General features: G+C 42.5%; 2 protein-coding genes across 7 annotated transcripts in view; both read left to right on the top strand.

The window, feature by feature from the left end:
* The window catches only part of DAZAP1 (DAZ associated protein 1), a 35,150-nt gene extending 20,158 nt beyond the window's left edge, over window positions 1–14,992 (top strand). For 2 of the 6 annotated variants that reach the window (XM_044998253.1, XM_044998252.1), the window contains exons 7-12: window positions 1,851–1,933; window positions 5,427–5,580; window positions 7,116–7,145; window positions 7,651–7,791; window positions 8,942–9,124; window positions 13,996–14,992. In XM_044998253.1, coding sequence (XP_044854188.1) covers window positions 1,851–1,933; window positions 5,427–5,580; window positions 7,116–7,145; window positions 7,651–7,791; window positions 8,942–9,124; window positions 13,996–14,168 — 764 coding nt within the window. In that variant the 3' untranslated portion in view covers window positions 14,169–14,992. Of the gene's footprint in view, window positions 1–1,850; window positions 1,934–5,426; window positions 5,581–7,115; window positions 7,146–7,650; window positions 7,792–8,941; window positions 9,125–11,425; window positions 11,516–12,537; window positions 12,701–13,995 lie in introns of all 6 variants that reach the window. The other 4 variants (XR_006575169.1, XM_044998254.1, XM_044998255.1 and 1 more) reach the window with 4 other exon arrangements.
* Window positions 14,993–21,636: 6,644 nt separating this feature from the next.
* On the top strand, window positions 21,637–25,706 carry RPS15 (ribosomal protein S15). The gene is made up of 4 exons (XM_044998282.1): window positions 21,637–21,752; window positions 22,598–22,683; window positions 24,119–24,353; window positions 25,537–25,706. Exons 1-4 carry the CDS (start codon window positions 21,681–21,683, stop codon window positions 25,648–25,650), a joined length of 507 nt encoding a protein of 168 aa, XP_044854217.1. The 5' UTR covers window positions 21,637–21,680; the 3' UTR covers window positions 25,651–25,706.
* The last annotated feature ends 1,907 nt before the right edge of the window (window positions 25,707–27,613 follow it).

Raw genomic sequence — 27,613 nt, 5'->3', positions numbered from 1 at the left:
CCTTCTACTCCAGTGCTGCTGAGAATTCCTGTTAACTTCAGACAAATATATTGATGAAATGCTGCTTTCAGTTTTGAGGCTGCTTTCATCATAGACCAACAAAACTTCGTTTATACTGCCAGTCTCTTGTGTGTGGGAAATGCTAAAAGTTTTTTTTCCTTTTATTTTAATTTTATTTTAGTGATGTCTTTTGCTCTTGTTGCTGACAGCAGAATTTGACCTGCTGGAATCTATTTTGGCCTGTATCTTTGTGTATTTTATATATAAACCTTCTCTACAATAGGCCTCTTTGGGCTTACCCAACCCAGTTGGATAAGCTTAGAGAGACACTAACTGTTATAGATACTGTATTTCTGTTTAACGCTTTAGAGCAATATATGGCTGCTGTCAGCACTAGCTGCAAAGCAAAATGCAAACCAAGGGGGAAATCTTGGGTTTCAGAAAAGCAGAAATGCACCCATATTCCATATGCTTTTGATGCTGCACCTTGGTTTTTTTTTTTTTCTAATTTTACTGCTGTACCCCATAGCTAATTTAAAGAATGGCAAAACTGTTATATACTGCATGTGTTCTTACCTTTCCTGGGATTTGGTTATTCCACCAGCAGTGAGTGGTTGACGGCATGACTCAGCCTTAATGTTCTGTGAAATTAACCACTACTTTGCCACTCTCTAGGCAGTGTCAGCAGCTACAGCCTAAGCGCAGTGGTTCTTAAACTGTGACTGCAGAGAGTTCTCAGATCACACGGTGCTGGTACCTTCTCCTTTCTGGCTGCTTCTATGGGCATTGGAACCCAGCTGCCTGTAAAAGCAGCTGGATGCTAGGAGGATCCAGTGGGATTGCTGCTATAGATGAGAAAATGAGTTACCCTTAGGAACACCAGAGCACCAGTGGTAGAGATGTGCAGGGCAAAAGGCTCCTGGGGAACATACACTGAGATTGAAGAAGAAGGGAACCAGGCAGCAAGGGGAAGGGATAGCAACAGAACAGATTGAGCAGAGATGAATTGACAAGCAAGAGACATGAGTGGTGGTTGGTTTTTGTTTTTTTGTTTTGTTTTTTTTAAGGCAACACTGGTTACTTTAAACAGCTAAATACTTCTCATTTGCTGTGTGGCAACTGCTATATTTGGCACAGTAGAGCTATGATTGGAAGGGGTAATGTCCATTAAGTGCTCTCTGTGTTAAGATGTAAGAAGTTTGAGAATCTCTGACCTAGGCTGTTAGTTTCTGAAGCTTATCATTCATCCATGGAGTGGTAAAAATTCTCATGCTTTATCAGCTACATTTCAAAAAAAAAAAATCCTTTAAATTTGTACTGTTTTCTAAGAAAGTAAATACCCCACACACACACATAATATTTTTTTGGGGGGGAGAGGGGGGTTACTTTGCAGCGTTAGTAACTGTAATAAGGGTAAGTTTTACCTGGGTTCCTAATCCTAGGTAAATTTTGGTTCAAGGATGAGAGCAAAGCTGCCTTATTTTAACCTGCTGTTCCACAAACATTGTTTTTAGAAGTTGTGGTACAGTAACATTTAGGGTTGTAGTGTTTATCTCTCCACTCCTTTTAGTGGATGGATTAGATATAAGAAACTAAACATTGATTTTAATTGTTTCAGTTTGTAATGTTGCATGTATGAAACTAAGCTGAGGCAATAGTTGCCTGATAATTTATATATAAAGTACACACTACAGTTTTCTCAGAGGACTGATTTTTTGAGAACTTCATAACACAAGCCTTGGTTATCTGAAGCCCCTGCTTGAACCCTTGGTCCGCCCCTAATACTGTTCATCATCCTGTTTTGTGTCACAACACCCTGCTACCTTGATTCACTCTTCGTCGTTGGCTAGGTTTTGGATTTATTACTTTCGAGGACGAACAATCAGTGGACCAGGCTGTCAACATGCATTTTCACGACATCATGGGCAAAAAAGTGTGTAGTTGTAGTTTTATTTTACCTTAAGACAAAACCAAGTCTTGGGCAATTGGCAATTTCACTGGTGAAATAGTAATTTGTGGTTTAAACAGGGGAGATCCTAAAAATCCAAATTCAGGGCTTTGTCCATGATGATGGGGAAAGTCCCTTGAGTTTGCATAAGATAATGGATATGAGGGGAACCTCTCCTTAACTTGCTGCCTATCCCATGGGAAGGAAACAGACCTTGAAGGCCTGAGTATTTATGCAAGTAATTTAAATAGTTCAGATGAGTCCTTGACCATTATACAAATAGCAAACTGCTCCATTTGAGCAGAATTTGTATCTGAATAAATTGACTATATGAATAGTCATGGTTTATGCACTGCTACATGAGTGCTCACTATTTTCCTTTTCAGCAGCAGGGATAAAAGTTAGTTTTAATTCTCATATGTTTGTAAATTGAGATCCCAGTGAAATCTCTGAGCTGGCTAAGGCTCGGTTTAACATACCACTCCTTCAGATGTGCATTTCATATTCAAATTTTGAGGCACTTTGAGGGGATCTGCCTTTATAGTCTTAAACTTTAACCCAAAAAAGACCATAAAACATCATGAAGGATTGGTTTTTTTAAAAATTGGGTCACTTACTGTGAAACTTTGATACGAACCCACATATTCTATATAGTATTTAACCACAATGCAGTTAAGTGACCTCTGGTTGTTTCATCTTCATACTGTGTTGTCAGCACAAGGAGGTTTGATAGGTGAGGGATTCCACCTTTCTACTCTTTTTGATTGTATTAATCAACTGTGAACATTAAGATTCACCTATGGAAAATTTAAAAGTAGAATGAATAAGTAGTTCCTGAGAGAAATTCCTAAATCTTAATTATATTGTGAATATCACAGCTTCTAAAAGGGAAATTCTGGTAAAATCGAAAATATTGCAGCTTTATACAGCTACCCTGAATTTGAAAACATAGATGTTAGAAGGCTGTTGAAAATCTACAATGAAAAGTACCCCAAAGAAACTTACATCAAAACCAAAGGACTTTGTCATATTCCTTTAACTCAAACATTTTTCCATGTTGAATTCAAAAGATTTCTACAGCCTAGTATCTCTCAGGCATTTTTCACTGACAGGTAACGTGTTCTTGTGGGTTAGTGCAAAATTTGCATTGTTAGATTACAGTGCTCTATACAAAGCACTTTAAAAAGTCACTGTTACAAAATTAAATATTTAAAGGGTTACTACTTTATTTCGATACACTGAAACTACAGTCACATTGAGAAAAAGAATGGTTTACCAACTAATACAAATGAATTATCTACATGAGCACGCTTTTGACCCAAACCTTGGAAGGAGGAACATGCGTAACTTTCTTACTGTGAGTAGTTGAGTAATCTCATTTGAATCAATGCAGCTACTTACATGAGTAAAGTTATATGTGTGTTTGCAGGATTGGAGCATTTATTTACTTGTTATCCTTTATACATCCATTGCTTTTTCACTGATATTACCTTAAACTTTGGAAGAACTACTTAAATTAGAGCACAGCTTGCAAGGCAGTATACCATTTATGAACAGAACCAAGGGATGCCACAGCTACTTTTTTATGGTTCTGTAAATCTGTGAGCCCCCTGTAAGTCTCTAAAGTGTCATCATCTTTTATGTGATCAGTTCTTGAGGTATTTCAATCAATTTCTACTCACTAATAGTGCCTCTTTAGGTCTCTATTTGCTATACAGTGGTTCCTGAACAGGCTCGACATCAGAGTTGAAATAATTTTCTGGGATTACCTTAACTATTTATTGCATGACCTGCTCTAAAACATGCACAAATATATGCATTTTTCTTCCCTGGTTGCATGAAAGAAACCTAGGTAGTTCTTCCTCTTTTGAGTGTTTATAACTTTGGCCTTGGGCAGGTCTAGAAATCTCACCTTGATCCTAAAATTTGTTTGTATTAGGTTGTTCCAATCCCTAGTTTAGCAGTCTAACACTTCCAAATGCTGGTTTACAGGTTAATGAAATTCTGCCATTTAGATAAATGTAACATTAGATAGTCCACCCCCTTCATTGATTATTAATAGACGTTTCAAGATTTTGAATCTGTATCCATATGTTACTGAAAGTAGAAATTTTAAATTATGAGCAGGACTTTGCTTTTGTAAGCAGTAACCGAATTCCCTTCAGGAAAATGAGTTAAGACTCATTAATTTGAATTCTTTGAGAAATTCCCTTGGTTCCTCTCTAGCAGGGCCTTCAGCTGACAGAGGTTTGGTTACTGTCATGTATAATGTCCTTGGGGCATCTTCAGAAGAAGGGGAGGAGGGGAGGGAGGCCTTTGTCCTTGTGCTGTGCCAATTTCCTGTTTGTTCTGTAATATGAATGGTTTAAAGACAGCAGGAAGAATTCTGAGTACTTTGTTTTCCATACTACTCAGGCCAATTAGCGATTGAGGTTTATTTTCTTTGTACTCTGGCATCCATTAAAATTAATCATAAAATAAGAAAAAAGACTAATTCAGCATACATGAGTGCTGAGTGAAATTGGATTTTTTTGTTGAGGTTTATATTGAATGTGGAGCTTATTTTAAGTAGGTCAGATGCACTTGATGCCTTGGGGCCCTAAGACATTTTATCTTTAAATGAAATAAGTTAAGCACTGAGGCTTATTAACACTTTTTAAAACAGGAAGGTTTTTGTCACTGACTTAACACAGTATGAAGATTTGCTTCTTATTGACTCAACTGTCCATTTTTATTACTTGCATGTTTGTTTACTTTTTTGTTAGATGTAATGTAAGATTCTCTTATCACATCCATTCCCTCTGACATTGTTTGAGTTATTTGAGATTCTTTAAGCGTTAGCCTGGGGAAGGTAAGTCTTTATCTTCCATTAGACATTTAAATAAAACCTAAGTAAAAAAACCAAACAAACGAATGTGTGTTTCTCAGGTATGAACAGAGCTGAAATTGCAGGTAGATGGGGTGGGTTTAAACTATAACTTCCAAATGAACCCCAATCATCCTTAAATGTTAAAGCATTAGTACCTTTTTCAGAGTGGACTCTTTGCTTGTGGAAAGATCTTTACTAAAATTGTTTTCTTCTTTGTAAATGTCACAGTGAACATTTAAAAAATAGTCTAAAGACTAAGTTAAAAAGATTATGCCTGTACATTTTTAGCAAAGAGCCATTGTAAGAGGGTACTGCTGCTTTAAGATGAGCAAGCAAATGACTACTTTATATAATGGAACAGCAATTGTTTGTAGGACATGTTTTGCTTTAAATATATGTTGATATAGGACTTGTAATGTCTTACTATCGCATCTATTGTACCTGAGAAACATTTTTTTAATTACTGGCCTAACTAGTTTTATAATTAAGTATTTAGACATAAGTCATAAGGTGCTAAGTGTAGTCTTAAGTGTAATTAAGGGTGTGTGTGAAGGGAAGGGGGGTGAACTAACCTACATCATCTCCTAAATGGCTAATCTGTTTGTTTAGGTGGAGGTAAAACGTGCAGAACCTCGTGATAGCAAAAGCCAAACCCCAGGGCCACCAGGTGCCAGCCAGTGGGGAAGCCGGATCATGCCAAGTGCTGCCAATGGCTGGGCAGGTCAGCCCCCTCCTACCTGGCAACAAGGATACAGCCCTCAAGGTACATTTTCTTTTGGGGGGTTTCAGAGAGCTAGAGTCAAAGGTGTGATTCCTGGCTTCCTTAAAACTGGCAGTGTCTGTCACTAGCCATGGTTTTGTTACAGACCACATTTAACTTGCATTATTCTTTCAAAAGGTAACATCTCATTAGTGATACAGATACTTCCAAGTGGAGTGAAGCCGTCTATGCAGTGACGTAATACAGAGAGAACTAAAGTACTCTGCATCTGTTTTCCCCAATTCTGCCTGGGGTTTTCCTTAGTTTAATTTTTTCAGGATGATTTTTGTTACACGCTGCAGAAATCAATAGGTCTTGGCAGCACAAGTTCTATTTTCTCAACTTCCCCCAACCTGATTAAGTGGGGATCATTACTGTGATTGGTGCTTCATCCATTCTGTTTAAGTGTGGGGAGCAGGAGTATCAAATCAGCATGTTCTTTTTACCCAGTAATGGGGAGAAGTCAGAGAGAATTCCATGATTCTGTAGCTGTGGGAATGTGGGTGGCATGGGACCCTGATTAAAAATATTTATGGAACACAGATTTTCAAAGATGAACTCTGAAATGAGTTTCAAGAGAAACCACGAGTGAAATATGAAGGGAAAACAGGCATCTTATGTCTTTGTATTTCATTACTTAGTGTAGCCTGGAAAAGTAACAAGCAGCTCTAGGGTTAGTTGTTAGTGGTGATGCAGGGGACCACTTAATGCATATAATTTTCTTGATTTAGCTTGAGCCCTTTAGGGCTGGAAGGAACAGATGCTTGTTTTAGTTTTGAATACCATAAAAAAAAAAAACCAAGATTTTGGGCACACAATAAACGTGTTGAATTCATCTAAAGAATGTTTTCATACCATATGAAGAAATGAGGTGGCATATCGAGACATCTAACAGAATATATAACCTGCCTTTCTCAGATATGAGAAATTATTACCTTGGGGATAGGGGGTGGCATCACCTTGTCCATTATGCCCCCATAGGATGGCTTACTGTTTTCCCATGATACTTATTAACTTGAAAGTTGCACCTGAGGCTTTGGCAGTCTGCACAGATTTGCTAATCTGCAAACTCGGATTGAGAAACTAGATCACTTTCATCTTGGTTATTTGTAGGGAAAGGTATAATTATATCAGTCTGTGGGAGAGATTAAATGCAGAACTGTTAAATAAGTTAAACTTTCTACTTTCACACTGCAGCAAATATAAAATGAGGTTCCCTGGTTCCAAAACACTTGAAATAGCTGAATGATAACTCTTATCAGCATTATATTTGAAACACCTTGTATCTATAGCTTCACCTTTGCAATCCTTAGTCTTTTTAAACAATGTTATGGAATGACTTTTAACACTAGAATATTCTCTCAATTTGAACACTGAGTGTAATTTGAGTTTTGAGACTCCTGGACACTACTTGCATTAGCTCTTTAATCAATGTAGAGTAGAACACTACTTTTTTCAGAATCGCATTATATGCCATTTTTAATAGAACAGTTTAAATATGTAAGTGGATAAACTATCATTCTGTTTCATTGTTTTAGGAATGTGGGTACCAGCTGGACAAGCAATTGGTAAGTAGGTAACAGAAGTTTGATTGTTTAGTATATTGTAAACTGTAGAAAAGGCCAACTGGTAGTGCAGATGTAAACTGCTTTTCAATAGAATTGATGGTGGCTGTAAATTTCTCAAGTACAGTGCTTCTAAGCCAGTTTTAAAACTCAACTTTTGAGTTTGTATTGGAAAAAATATGGGCATGGGGGAACAGTTCTATTCTTAACTATTCAGTGTTGGGAATTGGAATACATCCTTTTGCTGATAATGCAGTTAAACTGATACTGGCCATCAAGAAATTAAATACAAAGAAGAGAACTGTAGAGCTATTTACAGTCAGGGTTCTCTAAGCATTTCCCAAAGTTTGTATCCATAGAGGGAGTAGTGTGTCCCAGAATTTGGTTCCAAGTACAGTAACAACTTCTTTATTCTGTTTGGGGTAATTTTTACTTAGTATTAAAAAGTTGTCTTTGAGTTTAGATGAAGGCACCACTTGTTCTCACAACTCTGTATTGGATTTTCTAGGTGGGTATGGACCACCTCCTCCAGGAAGAGGAGCCCCTCCTCCTCCACCACCTTTTACCTCATACATAGTTTCTACGCCTCCTGGAGGATTCCCACCTCCACAAGGGTTCCCACAGGGCTATGGCACCCCTCCACCATTTAGTAAGTGTCTTCTGTGAGTCTCGAACCAATGATGTGCCACTGAACACAGGAATGGGTTTTAGTCAGTTCTGTTTTTGTTTCATGCCTTTCTGTGAATTCACTGTAGTCTTTCACACTTGATCCACCTGTGGATCCACTCAAATATTTCTGTACTGTAACTAGAAATCAGTATATTTTCAGTTCATGTTTCTTTTAATCCGTCAATTCTGATCATATAAATAATACTTAGACAAACTGAGAGGTTATGGTACATCTCTACCTCGATATAACGCTGTAGCAAAAAATCTTACCGCATTATATCGAACTTGCTTTGATCCACCGGAGTGCGCAGCCCCGCCTCCCCGGAGCACTGTTTTACTGCATTATATCAGAACGTGTTATATCAGGTCACATTATATCGGGGTAGAGGTGTATTACTATGTTTTGACTGAGGACTTTCATTTTTGACCTCTCCTTTCTAGAACTGAGGTATTCGAGATAGTAATACTACATGTTGAAGACTAGAGAGACAGGCTCCCTTGAAAATTCTAGCCTAAGAAATTAGGCTCTCTGCTCTCATTGAATTTAAATGGGATTTGGGTACCTAACTCCTTTACGTTCCTTTAAAATTCCTATGCAAAACTGGCAGAAAGATACCCTTAATTATCCAGAGTTTCTTGCACAGCCATTATACACCTGTTAGTTCTGATTCTTGTGCTTTGGGGGAGCAGCCTGTCCAGGATTTTTCAGCCTGAGGCTTTTGGCGACTTCCTTATTTGGATGGATGAAAGGCTTTTTGGAGGAGTATCTCACCATGCCTTTCCCTGCTCCCCCAGTACACCTTTCGGTACCTGTGGCTACGTCTTCAGCTATTTTTTGCTAGGTAAGATGCTTCAATTGCTGTTAAGCACATGCAGTCTGTGTAACAGGTGTAAGATTTCACATCTCTTAAATGACTTTAGCTGTGGCTAGGATGACTGTCAAGAGATGGTTAAATCAATCCCTTTACATCAGCTGCAGGCAACAAGTAGTAATTAATCTCTTTTCTGTAGACACCTTACAACGGATTTAGTAACAAAATGTTAAATTACTCTGAAGCCAAGTGAAAAGTCCAAGTGCTTTTGGCCTCGTAACATGTCACAGATTTTATGCTCTGCCTCTTATTTATCAGGTTTTGGATATGGTGCTCCACCTCCTCCACCTGACCAGTTTGCCCCTCCTGGAGTACCCCCTCCACCTGCCACTCCTGGGGCAACACCACTAGCTTTCCCACCGCCACCACCACCATCTCAGGCAACTCAGGACATGAGCAAACCCCCAACTGCTCAGCCAGAATTCCCTTATAGCCAGTTTGGTAAGTAACTGCATATAAAATACACTCAGAGCGGCAACCTTCCCCTCAGCCCCAAGGTTCTGCTTTCCTTTTATTCGTAATGTTTTGGTGAAAAGTCACAGTTTCCAGGAGCAGTGTATTAATACTGACAGCATTTGTACTAATGGTGGGAGTGCCAGCTCTCAAGGGCCCCCAAAACATCCAGTACTCTGATATCACAGAATTGTTTCATTCCTACCCTGCCTGAAGTATTGCCCATTTCCTGAATCGCTAAATAACTGGCGCTCTAAAGAGCTGTGCAGTGGTGGGATAAGTCACCACTTGCATTCCCCCAAATGCTCAAATTTAAACCCTTTTTTGTTCAGCTAACAATTTCACACTGCAAGGTGCTCAGTAGTTTGCTTCCTTTTCTGTTGAAATGTCTTTGGTTAACACAGTAGCAGCCAAAGGGAATTCTGGTAATCTCACCTCAAGGAAGATGCACTAGAATTGAAGCAAAGCACAGAGTAAAGAGCACTGAAAATCGTTGAGTGATGGGCTTGCATAAGAGGGAGGGTTCAGCATGAAGAATAGTGATACTTAAAAGTAGTATCTAATTACTCTAGAGTAACGGGAATTGACTGAGACAAAATAATAAAGGGTAGAGCAAAATCTGACCTGCATGCCCCTTTTGTCCCTGTTTCATAAGACTTGTTGAAATTGATGCAGCTAATTTAAAACAAAAATGGATACTTACTAGGGAAAACTTTATCAGTCTCTGGAGCTCATTGCTGCAAGTAGGTGATAAAGAATGATTTCGTAGGTTAGCTACAGTAAGACGAAATATGGGAAGTCAAAGTCTCGTGCTACTGACTGAAAGGTGACTATTTGTGGAGATCAGGAAGGAGTTCTTTCATTTTACCCTTGCACCCAAGCCTTCCATGAGCAGCATTGCCCAATTAACTGGGTGGGTGTGCCTTCTTCTTGATCACTGGCCATTGGTAACCTCTGAAGGCAGCATAATACACAAGGTGAGCCCAGGAATCAAGAATGGCCACGCTGTCCCTGCATTTTAACCACGTTTCCCCTGTGTTTATGCACGACCTACTAGTCCCATATAAAATACCTGCAGAAACTGTTCATTATGAAACATCTGCTTCATAAAGTTCTTTGAATGGATTTTCTGTAGTCCAAAAAATCTGAAGTATAAGACTCCTGATAGGAGATCAGCTTTTCAGTTGTTCTTGACATACATAAGATGAGGGTGTTAGAGTTATGATGGGTTTCGATAGAGATGTTCTTAAGCTTGTGTCATAGACACACAGTAGCTGGGATTGAAAGTTCCCCCAATTTGACTTCAGGTGGAAGATTTTCTTGTCTTGTTGAAAATGTGCCTCTGTTATGTATGAGGGGAAACATTTACTGAATAGAATAAAAACTGATGCATACAAATTTATCTTGTCTCAGACTTGGTAGCCAAGTCTTTTAATACCAATAATTAAAATGGATCCAAACAGCAAAGGCATAATTGATTATATATAAACTTTCCATATAGGGAACTCTGCTCTAAAGTTCCTGTTGCAAGACTTTTATGTAGTAACCTCCAATTATCATTTAAAAAAACTCACCACTCAGTTTAATTGACTGACTTTCAAAACAATGCTGTGAGGGATAGTTGGGGTGTCTGGGGTAAGGAATATGTAGTACCAACTGCATCTTGTATAAATCTTGGAGACATTTTTTCCTACAGCGAAATGCTGGTTGTAGTTAGTCCTTAGCGGTTAATGGATTTTTTTGGGAGGAGGAAGAGGGTTAGATAATGTTGTTAAATGGATTAGTGGGATTAATCTCTCACCCCAAAATTCATGCCAGAAAGCAAACTACTTCTGTGCAAGACTGCACTCTCACAGTATACGTACATAGTGACAGAAGTGTTCAACTTAGTGTATTACCACCCAAGTCAATAACCTCTTCATGTTTATAAAGCTATGTTTAAGATCTTTTTAACCTCTTTAAGATCTTTGGAACTTCATATGTCATTTGCAGTTCAGCTAGCAGCATTGGTATACAAAAGGCAGTTAACAAGTTTTTCATGTTTTCACTTAAATGCATAGAGTTTATAGACTTTAAAGAGGCATCAAAGTATTTAATCATTTTGGCATTTACAGATTCATCCTGGCTTCACAGCATCATAAATGCTGCTATGTTTACAGCTGAGATAAATGTAAACACTCTAGTAAATTAAACTCTAACAAGGGTGTGTCTCCCTCACCCCAAAAAAATTATATCTCTGTACAGGGCTGTCTTGGGGTTAGTCACCCTGGTCTCCTCATTTCTTACTAGGGCTGGGTACCTATTCTCAAGACCCTTCAGGCTACGCGCCAATACTTTGTTTACACTCTTATGGTCAGGCTGAGCAGTGATATATCCTAGGTAGGTGGAGCCTATTTACAACCAATGCTCTTACTTTATCTGCATTTGGGAAATTAACTTTTGTTTCTTGCAGGGTCTCTTCTCTTTGAGGGTGGGTGAGATAAGTATGGTGGCTTGGAAATGTTTGCTTTTTACAATTCAAGGATAATCTACTTTAAATATCTGTTAGTTGGCCTAAGTAAAAACGCGTCGTTGGAATATGACTCTGCTGCTGTTCACTTCCCAAGATGTTGCATTGGCAAGACTTAGATTCTCTTGTGTAAGCAAATTGCTTTTAGTTACCCTAAGCAACAGAGTCAATATCGCCTGCTACTGTTGACACAACTGACTTAGAAACCAGGTCACTCTGGAGTTGTGAATCAGCTGTGTGTCACTGTTGGAAGTGACAATGCAGACCAATGGTGGGATAGTTCATTGGAGGAAAGAACAGTCCGCCCCCCACCCACCCCACCCCACCCCCCAAAAAAAATTGGCTGTTGGTTTGACTGCTGGATTCTTTTGTGGCAAACAAACCAGCAGAGCTCTGGTTTTCGTAACTCTTCACTGCAAGCCATAATGCTGGTGAGAGTAATGTGATTATCTTTACTCCGAACCCCACCACTTGGCATTAAATTAACGCATTTAAGGTTGACTACTGATCTTTGTGTCAAAAATGGCTGACTTAGCAGCTTGAGAAATCTTCAAATGGGGAAGCCCATGATAAATGCATTGTTGGGTTCATTAGTGGTAGTGAGTCCTGTGAGACAGGCAGAGCTTGAAATTGAAATACTGAGGAGATGCCAAGAGACTGTTGCTTTGGATTAGCAGAGTTAAACATGCTTTAACCGTGTGCAGAAAAAATTTGAGTCACAGAGATCTACTGAGTAATTACAGAATTCTTAACAAGGCTGTCTTGCATAGTGGAATTTCACGTTGATGCCATTGTAATGACTGACAGTTGTATTTTAATCACTAGAAATATTCTGTTAGATTTCTTAACTTTTTAGTAAGTTACTATTAATACACATCCATTTGCCTTCCAGGAATTTAGTTTTTTCCTCCAAATTGAAAGGGTGTCTCTGTCTCCTCTGTCATCCTGCTTACTCTAAACCTGTTGCTCCAAAATCTCTTACCTCAGCTCCAGATTATGTCGTAGAATGGAGGTTACAATCTCATTGACAAGGCAGGAGGAAGATGTGGTAGGAGGTAAAAGTCTCCTGATTCCGTAGTTACCTTTATGATCTCTTCAGGGAAAGGAAGCTAGTTGTGTTACCCTGTCAGAAAGATACTGATTTACAGAATAAATGAGCATAAAGTTCACAGAGGGACAGCTCACTTTTAGATTTAAAATGAGTAAGTCTGATGAAACAGCTTAGACTAACTCAGTGGTTGTGTAAGTATGAATAGCAAGGGTACACAGAAGGGATGGCTATTCCAGTATAACTATTTATCTGTTGCTTCAGTGTTTTTGCTATATTGGAAATATAGTCTGCCTGCTTAAGTTATGTGGGAAGCAGATGATAAAATAGCTTTTGCTGTTCTTTTGAGCTACCTTTGAGAAGAAACTTGCCACACCATTTGCTTATTTCAGCTGGTTCTGTGCAGCGAGTTAACACCAAGGTAGGGTGTTGGATTTGAATGGCAATTAGCTGAAGTTCCCTTTTTAACCACATAATGGGGGCAATAGCAGCAATAACAAGCTTCCTGATTCTGGTCTGTGGATTTGATGGAAGTTTATGGGAGTCCAGTCACCACAGCCTTTGAAAGGGACACTGTCAACTTGGGCTTTTTAACTGACAATTTCAGAAAATTCCAGTTTCTGATGCAACCATCGTCTTAAAAAAAAAAAAAATACATTCAGGGCCTAGTATTTAAAACTCCTTTTAAAACAATTTCCTACGGTTAACTTACAGGGGTCTTTTCAGCAAAGGAAAACTTGACCATACACAGGAAACTAAAATTGGCTGTACACAAAATAAATTGAAAATCACAATCTTTCACCAACTCCTTTCAGTTACAAACATCAGCTATAGTAACTATCAAATTTTCAGACATATGTTTCCCCATTAATCTTCTCTACCTCTGCTGAAACTGACAGAATGCTAGTTTTGCTAATATGAACACTTATCTATTATGGACTAATAGATACTACCAACCCACTTTACATAAGCCTCTGAACAGCAGTAGCATGACATTTTGGTCACCACCAGCCTGGGTAAGATTTGATATAGAGTGAAAAGCACCATCTCCAATTAGGCATTCAGTCCCCTCTCCTCTCCGCCTTTTATCAGTTCCTGTATTTTCTACATGCAAATCCAAATAACTTGGTCAAATGTAAAAGCAACTATCATCTGGGTATTAGATCAGCACATCTAATCTGTGTGTTCATAAGGCTGTGCATTGGTGTGTGTGGCATCAGTTTTGAAATGGTGCTGAGCCTCTACCTTTGAGCGTGTGGACTGTAATAGAAGCTTACTGCAGCCTTTTCCTCTTCTTCCCAGGTTATGGACAAGACTTGAGCGGTTTTGGACAAGGTTTCTCCGACCCCAGCCAGCAGCCCCCCTCCTATGGAGGCCCCTCGGTGCCACCATCAAGTGGCCCACCTGCAGGAGGAAGTGGTTTTGGACGAGGACAGAACCATAATGTGCAAGGATTTCACCCCTACAGACGCTAGCACATGCTGGCAATCAGGGAATCCTGTCCACAGTGGGATATCTGGTAGCAGCTGAACCCAGGAATCCCAGACTTCTGAACTTGTGACAATCACATACTTGATGGAGGAAAAAAATCTAACAACATTGGGGGAGGGCAATGGGAGGGGGGATGGCTTTTGAAGGCAACGCTGTGGGTGTTTGGACTGCAGGTTTTAAATATATTCCTTTCTCTAACCCATCAGCACAAATAAAGAAAATGTCACTGGTTCAAACTACAGGGTTTTAAAAATGTCTTCAGCTTTAATTCAAAACTTCAGGTTTCTTTTTTTGAAATTATTTTTCCTGAGCCTTTGTTTTACCGTATATTGTAAACTTTTATGTTTAAAGAAAAATATATACATTTACAGATTGTGAAATTTTTAAGAGAAATTTTCTACTATGTATGCTGGCTTATTTTTTAATTTAAAACAGGGTTTCCGTTAGCAATGTTGGAAGTGATGGTCAGTTTCAACCCCTTTACTTCTAACATAATGGTGGGGCAGTTGGTCCAGAAACTCTGGGAGTTAAAAGAAGAAATCTACTGAGTGTATTTTGCTTTTGTTACCTGACAGTATAGAACTGGTAACAATGCAGGTGCAGACTTGTTGATGCACAGTGTCACTTATGAAGTACAGCATTTAGATCTGTGCTTCAAACTCTTTAAAATCCTCTGTGGATTTCATTAGGGGTTAACGGAGGCCTTGTTAAGATGTAGATTTCCCTCAGGCAAAAGGTTTAGGTGCATTTTGCACTAACCAGTGATTACCCCTGGTTTGAATAAAGAGAAGTACATTTGGATTAGAAACATAAGCCTGTCTCCATTTTTTTTTCTTACAAATTTTTCCATGTGAATTTGGGTTCTCATGAAAGTTGCCAGATTGACAGCTCTGGAAAAGAAGTCCTTGTGGGTAGAGAGTCAGTGCACACTGTTTGCCCTGTGCCTCAACCAGGACCTTTAGGTACTGCCTAGAAGTGAAAGCATAATGCACTCTTCATGCCCTTTCAGACCGTAATGCGAGTGATATGATTGGGCTGATGTAGGATCTGGACTGAGAGCATTAAATTCCTTTCATAGGCTACTGAAGAACCTCAGTAGCTTTAGGTCCGTACCAGCCTGACCTGGATTTGAACTGGTAATCTACAGTATACCATTATGAGTCTCCAAAACCCTCTTTTGTCTCTTACATGTGCATGACTATAAGCAGGAATTGATGCATTACGGAGCATTAGCATGTTAAATCAGTGATATACTTTAGTCTAGAATTAAAGGTGAGTTAAATTTCAAGATTATCAGGCTGCAAAGTAATCTTAAATCCTAAATGTAACATGTAAACGTATACAAGCTCTTAATTTAAGAGGTGAGATCAAAGTACATAAATGTCTAACAGAAGAATATATCTATCTCGAAGAAGAGGGTGGGACTAACTCCTCTGAGATTTGGAGATCCTTTTGATATATATTGCCATTGCTTTTATATATGTGTTCGCTGGGATATCCTTTTGATATATATTGCCATTGCTTTTATATATGTGTTCTCTGGGATATCCTTTTAATTTCTCATGTGTCCTCATACAAGTCCAGGTAGTGTTACCTCCCCATATCAAGGATCTGATCTCTGAAAAAAATCCTCCACTGCATAATTCCTCAGGAATTAGCTTTGTGCTGGTTTGAGCAGTGATAGTGGATTAAACTCCAATTGTTTGCAAATTGGTATGTGAGCTACCTGCTTTATTCAAGAAAGTGCTTCAGGGGCAGGTCGTAGGGAGTTAATGAACTGTGTTGTCACCTTCACAGAGCTGGGTTCATATATGGTTCAGAGTGCAAACTAAACTAGTTTGAACTTGTAGGCTTGTGTGACACTTCATCCACACATCCAATATTTACCACAAATCTACACCTACAGAAGCCACCCCCATTATACCCAGATCTTCCCCAAACCCATTCACTGGCATCCCCTGAACCTCTGTGTCACATTTAAGCTTCTTACCTTCAAAGCCCTGCATAACTTGGCTTCTACCTATCTCTCTGCAAGTAACTGAACCCCCCCATCTTGCTTTTCTTTCTTCCATGCAGCCTCCTGTTCTGAGGTGTTCCCTCCAACCTGAATTTTCAGTGCCTCTGCTAAGTTCTGTAAACACTTCATTTGGCCTGTAAACCTTAGTGTTAAAACAGAGAACTAACTTTGCAGCACCAGCTCTGCTCTGCTGCTTCTTGATGTCCTTCAACCTTCCATCTGCCGATTGTGTAGATTGCAAGCCGGGGCTGGGTTCCGTGTCTTTGCATGTCTAGTTCCAACCTGCTTTTAGTGTTGTCATTGTACAGCACAGTAATTTGTACTGCAGAGACAACTGGCACATCTGGGGAAGGCTATGGGTCAGTATTTTAGAGACTGGATGAATTAGTTGCAAGCTTCTGAACACAAGTTAATGTAGTTCTATCAATGCTGGAAAATTTCACTTGCAGCGTTTCACATCTCTGCTGCTACCTGCTGTGTGTGAGTTATGCTTGTAATCTCAGTACAAATATGACAAGCTCTGTGACACTTACTTAAGGAGGAGACAATTCAAGTCAATCAAACTAAGGCTCTTGTGTGTTTGTGTGTCTGTTTGTAATTTGGATGCTAGCACTACCCTCTGATCCCATCTCTGATACTCCTAGGCTCTGCACCAAGAATCCACTAGCTTCTGCTAACTCCAGGCCTGGCGCTTAGTTGAGCATTGATAACTCGGGGGTAGAACTAGAATTTTTTTTAAATGGGTGAGGCAAGCAGAAAAATGCTAAAATGGGATTTTAAATGGTAGGATAGATGCACAGACTATCCTAGTTGAATAGATGAATAATGCATAGGGAGGTTAACCCCGATTTCTGCCCTCTCCAGAGAAGAATGGTGGCTGTAGCCCCCTCTGCACCTCTTAGTGAGCCCCCAGTTTTGCAAAAGGAAAAACTGGAGTGACCATGTGAAGCAGGTTCCTGTGCAATTTCTAGCTGTTCTTGGGGGCTAGTTTCTATAGTGGATTAATTTACACTGGTTCTCGGTGCTAAAGCATGGTATCTGAATGTTAAACAGCTTGTGTCCGTATTGTCCAATCACTGTTAAATGGGGAGTTAAAGCAGATCTTGCAGTGGCACTGTGCTCCTGTTGTGTTCGTGTCACAAATGCCACCTCAGCAGCACGGCAGGCACTGGCAGAAGATGAACCACAAAGCTTAAAGCAAAAACAGCATTATGGCCAGCAATCTGCTCACTCTCCACTGCCAGCCTACGGTGGGGAACAAATTAATTTGAGCATAAGCTGTCGTGGGCTACAGTGGGCTGTAGCCCACGACAGCTTATGCTCAAATAAATTTGTTAGTCCCTAAGGTGCCACAAGTACTCCTGTTCTTTTTGCGGATACAGACTAACGTGGCTGCGATTCTGAAAACCATGCTGAATGCATCTCTAATGACCCAGTTACTCAAGTACTCTGTGAACGTAGACCTATTTGTTAGCTCGCCTGCTCATCTATAAAGAAAAACTCAAGAGACCTAAATTTTCCAGAGTGACTAGTGATTTTGGGTGTCCAATTTGAGATCCTTTACATGGGCGTGATATTTCAGAGCAGTGGCTCTCAGTCTTTAAAATCTTGGCTATTACTTGCAGTGAACAAGACTCTTCCCTATGTTAACTCCTACAATGATGAGTTTAGTAAAAATGTCATGGGTCTCAATTCACTGTTCGCCTGGTCCTTGCGCAGGAAAATATTTCCAAATCAGAATGGAAGGATTTTACATTTGGTCATTTAAACCAAAGCAAAGCGTGTAAAATCCTAGGTGTCTGACTTGGAAGCATTGTACGCTCATGTTGCATTGGTGTAACTGACTGCAACGAAGGGCAAGAGAATGGAGAAGATCTTAACTCCTTTATTTATGCTTTTCATCTTGTATTTCGTGCAGCTTGGAGATGCAAGCTTGACTGGATGCATTGAATTTCTAGACCAGGTTTGCTTTCCAGTTCTCCTGCACTTCAGCTGTTTGGAGTTGCAACACGTCAGGGGAATGTTTTAAATGGTTGGACAGGTTTTGTTTAATAAACCATTAAATCTGTTTGAAGTGCAGCTCTGCCCAGCAACAGAAACTGAATCAACCTGTGCTAAGAGCTGAGCCAGCATTTATCTGCCACACCTTGGCCTAATGCTTATGTGTGAATCATCTCACAAAGCGCAGTAGGCTGGAGCCTCCAAATTCTGTGAGCAAGAGAGAAATGCCCCAATGATGGTATTGGAGGAACAGTTCTATTAGGAAATCTGATCTTGGGTATGTCTTCACTGCACTTAACTCAGGTGTCTAGACTAGTACAAAGCCCTATCCGACTTCTGGGGGCATATCCCATAGTTCTTTGTGCTGCTGCAGCAGTAAACTGAGATGCTTTGTGATTTTCCCAGTGAATTGGGGGGAGGGGCCACTTGTCTGTTCTGGGCACAGGGAGGGAATTGTGGGAAGGCATTGGGGGACTATCGGTACTTGAATGATTTGGCCTCATTCAAACTAAAAGTGGGTGAGGACCAGTCTGAGTGAAAGCAGCACCCAAGTTGCCAGCTAGCCTGGGTTCAGAGCACCACCAAACTCAGGTGAGAGGGTGTTGTGTGTGGATGGGAGAAGGCGTAGGGGCAACACCTGAGTAAGAACCCAGGTTAACTCTGCCTTGAAGACCTACCTCATGTGTGAGACACATTCTCTGCTCCCCTCCTAGACGAGTTGAAAAAGGATGGACAGTTTTATGGTGCCACCCACTGGGAAGCAAGAAGGCAGCAGTTCTGAAACCCATATAAATCGCAGCCATGTTGCCTCCCTTAGGTTTTCTTTGCCTCATCTTGGAAGCACAGAGGCATTGCCTCATCTTTCCTGCTCTCTCCCTCCATCTGGACTAAGGAAGGAATAGGAGACAAGAAAAAAGGAAGAGTAAGGAGAGAAGCCAGAGGCCTGAGATTTCTGCTTCAGCCCAGGTAAAGGATAAAAAGCAGAGCTCCTAGCTCTGAAGTGGAGCATCCTTCATAGTGGTCTCAGCTGGGGCCAGCCATTTAATCAGACATGATTCCCACTTGGAAATGGCCGAGTGGTCTCTTCTACTTCTAAAAGGTGGCTACTTGCCTACCTGGGACTAGCACCTTCCCTAATTTGCTTTACAGCCTACTCAGCTCTACGGCAGCTTCTCTGCCTCCACCTGGACCTGATGTCTTGTTCTGGTAAGTCCTGCACTGGTGGGGATTTCTTTTGCCTTGCCCTTTCTCAGTGGGGATTCTCCTCAACCATCTGCTCCTCACCGCCTTTTTTTTTTTTTTTTTTTTTTTCCAATTTCTGCAGCCTCTTCATCTTCCTGGGATTCCATCCGCCCCTTCCCACCCTCCCAAAACTCACCCTGCCCAGGCATCTGTATGGTTGGTTTGTAGAGCCTAAGGACTCAAAATCACCTGACAGCCTTGCTCCCAGCCACTGGCGTAGGGGGGCAGATTGTAGGCATAGCCAGAGTACTGTGATTATGACTATTCGATGCTTCCTAGGGCCTAGAGGGAGCTATGAAAAACAGCATAAATTAGAGCAGCCCAGAGGCTGATCTAACTTACACCAAGGGGGCAAGCAGCGCCTCTGTGTACTCAGAACATGGGGAGACCACAGGTGACACAGTCCCTCTTCTCTTCATATCCCCAAGCACAGGAATAGAGTAACTGAGAATTGGTCCCACTGTGCTAAGTTAGATCACTCAAGTTTTATTGAGCCACAGTCATTTAAAATAAAACTATCAAATATCCTTTCTGTAATTTTCTTTTTTTATCTTAAAATTAATTTGGTTGTTAAAGCTCACAAGGACTCAACTCTGTATTCTAGCCAAACAACTAGAATCCATCAGGGAGTGACTTTTTTTCTGTGAGAAATGTTGATGAAAATGGAGGGGGACTGTTTTTATTTTTCTCAAAAAATGTCAGCTTTTCTTTGAACAAACAAATTGAAACCTGAACAATTTTCAGTTTTAAACTATTTTTTTCCTCTAAAAATATCAGTTTGACTGAAATGGAATCTTTCCCATTAAAATTTCCATTTACCTAGTAAGGCATTTTTCTGTTAAAAAAATGCTTTTTAATAGAAAATTTTCGATCAGCTCCTAACCCAAGCCTCCAGTGAACTTATGCAAAGCATGGGCTGGGGAAATGGTTTATAGAAACTGCTTAACCAATAGCTATTTCCATACTATTTTTGCCCTCATTCTCAGTTAACTTTCCTGTTTTTCACAACACCCAAAAAGGTTCCTGATCTCAATCCCATGTCGTTGGACATCTCCCCACTTCCTTCCCAAGTTGAGGGGGGGAGGTTCCAATATTTGTTTCTGGTGTGGGCACATGTCTGATCTAGAGTATCTTCTGTGCCACAGGATCCCAAAGCTCTTTGCACAGAGCATCACTGAATTGCAGCCATCTTTGGGGTGGGTGAAAGGTGACAGCCAGGACTGGCCTACAGTCCAGGGGAGTCTCCTAAAACCTTGAGAAATGCCTACTTTGAAACCCACTTCCAGTGAAAAGCCCTTGAGGTATAGGCTAGGATCTGTGGGGGCCTAGGGCTGGCCCAGGTGGGTGAATACTTGGCAGGTAGCAGCCACCTCGGGAGTGATGGATTGCAGGTGGGATGTGAAGAACCAGCACACAGCCCCTACCTCCAGGGAGCAGACAGACGGCAGACCTCTCTAGGATGTTTGCTTGGATTGAGGACGGGGTCAAACATCTCCAGCATGGAATAGTGGCTTGGTGGGGCATCAACTTCTGGGGCAGAAGCCAGGCAGCAGCCAGAGGGCCTAAGAGACCTGTTACTGCCCTCTGTGATAGGTTGAGCTGGATAAGGACCTGTATGTGGGTGGGGGATGCCAAAGGGGCCTGGGTGTGTACCCAGAGTAGGTTCCCAAGGTGGCTACCCTGGGCACCTAATCAGCCTGTGCCACGGTGGGGGCTGTGCTCAGCTGGGGCTAGTCTAGGTGGGTGCCCAGAGCGGACTGGGCGAAGTGGGTGCCTGGAGCAGGGTGGGGGGAACAAGTAGGGTTGCCAACGGTCCCTTTATTACTTCATCTCTCTGCTGAGTGCTGCAAAAAGCTGCAAGAAATACCCCATGTGCAGGTAGCTGAGTACTGGTTGTGATTAGTATTAATATTAGGCAGAGAAGGGGAGTGGGGGTGCTAAGAAAACAGCCCCCAGTGTTGCCAACTTTAGGAATAAGTGTGGGAGAGGGTTGGTAGAGGAGATGGGGGCCAGTAGGAGTGAGACCTTAGGGTTTTGGGGTATGTCTGGGGTAGGGAGGTGCCCTAGAAATAGACAGGTGAGCCCTGTAGCTGCTGGCACCCCACGTGCTGCGAGATTTACACCGCTTCCCTTTCTCCCCACCCGCCCACTCTATTTTTCTTTTAGCGGCGGCCCCTTTAAATCTCAGTGAGGGCGGAACCGCTGCGCTGAAGCCGTAGTGGGTGGGGCCTGGCCCATGCCCTGCTCTCGCGATATCAGGCGCCGCCCGGACGAGATCAGCCCTTTCCGAAGAGACGCGGCCAAGATGGTGGGTCATAGTGGTGTGGCCTGGAGCCCTTAATCCGGCTCCATCCGCTTCGGGAGCGGCTCGGCCGGAGCTCCGGGTGCCGATACCCCCGGAGGGAGCTGCCCCCTGCCCGCCTGGGGCTGTATGGGGGGGATCTGGCCTGGGCCTGGCTGAGCTGCTACAGCCCGGGCCGGGCCCTGGGGGGGGGCGGGGAGACACCCGTCTTCTCCGGGGAGGGGGCCCGAGCGGACTGAGGGGGGGGCTGGGGGAGGAGTGTGGGGGGTGCGGTGTGGGGGGAGGGGGGCCCGGAAAGGAGTGAGGGGGTGCTTGCAGGTGGAGGCTGATGGAACTTGTGGGCCACTCTGGGGAGGGGTGGATTGTTGTAGGGCTGGGTATGGGGCTGAAGGTGTGTTTGTGGAGGACTGTGAAGCTTATGGGAGCATGCGGAGCAGGGTTGGTTTCTGTACCTTGTGCTCCTCCCGGCTAAACCGGCTCCAGCTGTGTCCAGTAACCAACCTCTTGTGAATATGGATGTGCCCAGTTAAGCCATGGGAATGCTTCACCCTTGGGGGGGTGTTTCATTAGGTCTGTGTGCTCCAAAGTGAAAGGAGCATTAACATTTATCTAACTGTGAATCCTTATGAATGATACACAGCGTTTATATTCTTCAGAGCACTTTTACAGAGACTAATGAACTACTATGCATGTGCTCCTCTTCCCCCATAACACCTAAAGGCAGGCAAGAACTGGGCTGGTAAACACATGAGAGCAGGGCAGCAAAGGTATCTGGCAGAATATCACGCCTGCTTGGATGTCTTTGTAATTTGGAGGCCTCATCTGTTTTCCCTCCGGTTCTCTCAATCCAGGCGGAAGTCGAACAGAAGAAGAAACGTACCTTTAGGAAATTCACCTACCGAGGTGTCGATCTGGATCAGCTCCTCGATATGTCCTAGTAAGAAACTCTTGCTTATTGGCATCCTTCTCCCCTGTTACCAAACCAAACTATGAGGTTATGTTAAGAGATGCAGGCAAGTCTTGTGGCGAGAGCCCATGACTGGAAATCAAGATATCTAAATTCTGTGCACCAGGCCAGTAGGCCTTGTCTTCACTGCAGAAGTAGCCAGGTTTAAACAGGATTGTGAAATAGTTTGGGGCCAAGTGTATTATATGACTTCTATTTTCTCACCTCCTAACAATGATAGTGGACCATATTCTGAACCAAGTGTACATTGGGATCAAGCTGTGGTTCCTTAATTTGGATAGAAAAAAAAAAACATTCTATCTGCTCAAGCAAAAACCTAAAAACAAGGGCATACCTTCTGTTCAGTTTTCCCATCTGTAAAATAAAGATACACCTCTGCCCCAGTATAACGCCACCTGGTATAACACAACTTTGGATATAACGCAGTAAAGCAGCGCTCCAGGGGGGTGCGGGGGTGCATGCTTCAGCGTATCAAATCAAGTTCGATATAACGCGGTAAGATTTTTTGGCTCCCGAGGACAGCGTTATATCGAGGTAGAGGTGTACTATCAGTCTTCCTCCTGGAGACTTAATTTAGGGTAAATGCATTAATATGGGTGATGTGATCTGGAATCTTTGAATACAAACGGCTATAGAAAAGCAGCATTTTGTTGTCAGCTATTTTACTTGCATGTTCTGGTAGAAGTAATTTGCCATATTCATTCGTATCGCTTGGTCCAAATTAAGGATACCAGAGTGTGGGAGGAGGGTGGTGTCAAACTGGGGCCACTCGCCCAGCATTCCATGGACCCAGAATTGTGCAGGGGCACCCTAACTCTGAGAGCGCTAGGACCCAGGTGGGGTCCAGCTGCAGAGAGGAGCCCTAGACTCCAGCTTGCAGGAAGGGAAGTTGCCAGAGCAGGGACCTCTGGCCATTCAGTAAACTTTCTGCAGTTTCTCTGGACGTTTGGCTGCTCTGCATTGATTGGCTGTTTGCTCCATCTCTCAATCTCTTCGCCTCAGCTTTGCTCCCTGCCTGCCCCGCCCCCCTTATCCACTTCGCTTCCTCTCTTTCCATTTAGTTAACCCCCTTCTAAGTAAACCCACCCTCAAAAAGTTGTCACACATTGTTCACTCGCCTTGTGGCCTGCCTTGATGTCATGGCTGGCTGTCTTTGGGGCGAGGATCATCTGCTGGTGTGTTGGTACAGCACCTAACCCAATTCTTGGTTGACCGTTAAGCAGTACCACAATGAACATCATTAATAGCTGATACATGACTCTGCATCTCATTGGAATGCCCTCAGCAGTACTAGGCTATGGATTTGCTCACTCCCGAAACTTTAGCAGGCCAGTGCTCAAACCGCTGAGCTATCTCTTCTCCTCCCCGCCCCCCCCAGCTGATCTGGTCCTCTCTGTTATTTCAGCGAGCAGCTGATGCAGCTGTACAGCGCTCGCCAGCGCAGGCGTCTGAACCGCGGCCTGCGTCGTAAGCAGCATTCCCTCCTGAAGCGCCTTCGCAAGGCCAAGAAGGAGGCCCCTCCCATGGAGAAGCCAGAGGTAGTCAAAACTCACCTGCGCGACATGATCATCCTCCCCGAGATGGTGGGCAGCATGGTCGGCGTATACAACGGCAAAACCTTCAACCAGGTGGAAATCAAGGTGAGCTGTGCAGGAGCGAAAGGTTTAAATACTGCCTGATAGCACCAGAAACTTACCAGCATCCTGCTTCCTTAGGCCCCGTCTCTGCTCCTGAATTTTCCTGCAGTGGATTGATTCCGAAAGTGTAAACCATTTGCCCTTTAATTTGCTTGAACTTCTGTTCCAGTTGGGACCTTGGCCAGTTCTGTCTCTTGGAGGAGAGTCTTTGTATATGAGGCAGGTTATTGTGGGAGCTTTTTGTTTTGTTTTGTTTTTAAAAAAAAAAAAAACACCCCAAAACTTTGTTGTCATGAAATCATTTTCTATTTTCCTTTGAGAAGGTGGTGTCTGACTTCAGGGAATGTGCTGCATACAAGGCTTTTTCTTAGCTTGTTAAGACCTAGCCTGAAGCTTTGCAAGAGGTTGTTTGCCCGCCTGGTAAATCAGTGAATGAATCAGTTGTGTATAGTGCTGCTGTGAATGAGAGAAGTAATCAGGGGAAGGGTCTGTCTGCAGTGCAACAAAAAGCTTGCTCTTAACTTGGCTTAGCTAACGGGAGTTAAGAACATGTTGCTTCTTGCAATGAAGACAGACCCTTTGGGACAGTCCTTACCCCTTCACCCCTATGCTCACCTGCCTGGTGGTGACAGAGCAGGGGCTCCGTTACAGAGCCCAGTGTGTCTTGCTGTATCAAGAAATCTGACTTGCAAATCTAACTGGAAATGAAGTAGCCAGCAGGTGCAGTGTGGCGTGATCTGATATTACCAGGAAGGATTAAACTGCTGACCAACATTTTCTTTGCCTGCTTTGTTTGTGGTTGAAATCTAACCTGAAAGCCTGTTGAAGGGCTTAAGGTAGATCAACCTATTTGGGCTCTCTGGTTGGGGGAATGTTTGAGTTGGACACGGGGTGGGGGGTTAAAGGCACAGATGGCAGACACACACCTGGGATATGAAATCATAACTGCCACTTGTGCCTTTGAACATCTCCTCCTCCTTTGGCTGTCTGTCAGTGTGGATTGCTGTAGCTAACTGCAGTGGTCTAAGCATCGTGGAAGCCACGTTTACGCTAGGAGTTCCTTACTGTGGTAGTTATATTGGTAAGTCAAGGTCTTTGCAGGGTACTTTCCTGTTTTAGGCTCTCAGCTGCTTGTCACATCAGATCAATCCTGTTTCTAGTAGTCATCCTGTCTTTTCTCTTGCAGCCCGAGATGATTGGCCACTACCTGGGCGAGTTTTCCATCACCTACAAGCCAGTGAAACACGGCAGACCTGGTATCGGTGCCACCCACTCATCTAGGTTCATTCCTCTGAAGTAAATGATGCTTTGGGAAATTGTTTTCTATATGTAAATAAAGAAAATGCTCCTGCCTGACACCGTCTCTGGTCTCTCTCGCTGGGTAGAGTCTTGAGAATTTCCCTTCCATTTGGGCTGTCCCTTCTGAAGCTAAACGCCACTAGGGGCTTGTGTGTAGGCCCCGGGAGTCCTGTAGGGAGTCTGGGTCCATGTGTCTGCATAAGCTCCCTGGCAATGCTTTGTGTTGTGCAAATGGGAACAAGTCAGGTGGAGCAAGGGATACGCCACCTGTCTTGTCCCCAGTTGCAGCTTGTCGATGAGTTGGTCTAGGAATGTCGTCTCTAATGGCGGGTGGGAGAGGGACTGGGCTTGGGCCATAATAAGCTTCTTTGCGGGTCTGTTAAGAATTTTTCAATGTTTCTTTTTATTTTTAACGTGAGAAATTCTGATGCTGTCTGGCCCGGGGAGACTGACTTGAAGATGACATCACAACCACTAAATGTGGGGGCGGATCTTATGCAGCCTGTCCTACAATGTTTACTGATTCCAGTCACTAGCCATCTGGAGTAGTGATGTCCCTGATAAAGATTTGAGACCCTCTCTTCAATGAAGGGATGAGAGCTCATTATAAACAACTAGGGGGACCAGATGTCCTGATTTTTTGATCTTTTTTCTTATATAGGCTCCTATTACCCCCTCATCCCCTCCTGATTTTTCACATTTGCTGTCTGGTCACCCTATAAACCACCCATATCTTCCTGCAAGACTAGAATCAACAGTCCTGGTACTTAAAAAGCAGGAGTAAAATCCTTTCACACCTCTTTGTGGTATGGTGGGGGGGGCAGGCCATGTGCCCAGTCTTCTGGAATCTTTTAAGCACATACTGAATATTAAAGGGAGGCAGAGTTCAGGTTTATTGGCTGTTAGATGTTATAGTCTGAGGAATGCACTCTGGATTCTTAGATGTCCATACCCTCTACCTCTAAAAATTGCCAGTACGCTAGTGCTGCCACTTTGAAAGCTATTGGGTGTGTTTTGGTTTGGTGTCCCAGGTGTGTTCCCCTCCTGTGCACAGCTGCTTTCAGTACTAAGGCCTTTCTTGTTACTTCCATGAAGATGCTAATACAGTGTAAACAAATCTGGTTACCCTGAACATCTGAAGGGCGTAATAAGCTGTGGATGACAGAAACGGATGAAAATCATTTTTTCCAAGCTTCCATGACATCCAAAAACATTTAATGTTATAATAAACCCTGTAGGTCAATGATGCATCCCAGTGTGCAGAAAAAACTCATTTGGCATAATCTACGGGTAAATGCTAGAGAACAACACTGAAGATGGACTAGAAATATGAATGCAACTTTTCTTTACGTGGTCTGCCCCGGGAAATCCTGTGCTGGTTTCATTCATTGTACTCTTGAGAGGTCCGGAATCCTTTTCCACTACAAACACACACCTGTATGGCAACTAATCAGAGTGGTTTCATTGTTGGGTGTGTGTAAAAGCGGAAAGAAAAACACTGAATAAATGAAACCCTAATGGGACTTGTCTAAAATACCATGTCCTGCGCATGCTCCCGTACAGCTGCACTGCTTTCTGTAGCACTATTTTCTTTAGAAGTAATTGATACTCAATTGAAAGAGGATTTTACTAAAGGTTCCCGATGGCGGAAGCATGGTTATAAAAGGGCTTGTGTATTAAGACCCTGGTTCTCCAGTCTTCAATCCTCACACAGCTGTGGTCTCATCAGTTTTTCCTTCTCTTGTCTAGTAATATTACGGTCAAACAAATCCATGTGGTTTGCCAAGATTGTTTGTCTAGGGTCTAATCCCAAGTGCGTTCAACAGCTTCCTCTCTGCCTGTGGCAGCAGGTGTGTGAAACTTCAGTCAATGACCCAAACAAATGACTGAAATGCAGAGAGTTTTGGAAGCTTCCTCTAATTACGTCTCATGATAACATGTTTTAAAACACTGGGGTTGGAGCA

Source organism: Mauremys mutica, chromosome 24 (genome assembly GCF_020497125.1).
Source record: "Mauremys mutica isolate MM-2020 ecotype Southern chromosome 24, ASM2049712v1, whole genome shotgun sequence".
Classification (NCBI taxonomy): Eukaryota; Metazoa; Chordata; order Testudines; family Geoemydidae; genus Mauremys; species Mauremys mutica.
This window is presented reverse-complemented; position numbering and strand designations above follow the sequence as displayed.

Excerpts from the sequence above, each read along its gene's own strand:
- RPS15 (XM_044998282.1), top strand. The coding sequence starts at position 21,681 with ATGCCCTGCTCTCGCGATATCAGGCGCCGCCCGGACGAGATCAGCCCT. Across the intron at positions 22,684-24,118 it reads CAGCTCCTCGATATGTCCTA|CGAGCAGCTGATGCAGCTGT; the intron begins GTAAGAAACTCT and ends CTGTTATTTCAG. Across the intron at positions 24,354-25,536 it reads TCAACCAGGTGGAAATCAAG|CCCGAGATGATTGGCCACTA; the intron begins GTGAGCTGTGCA and ends TTTCTCTTGCAG.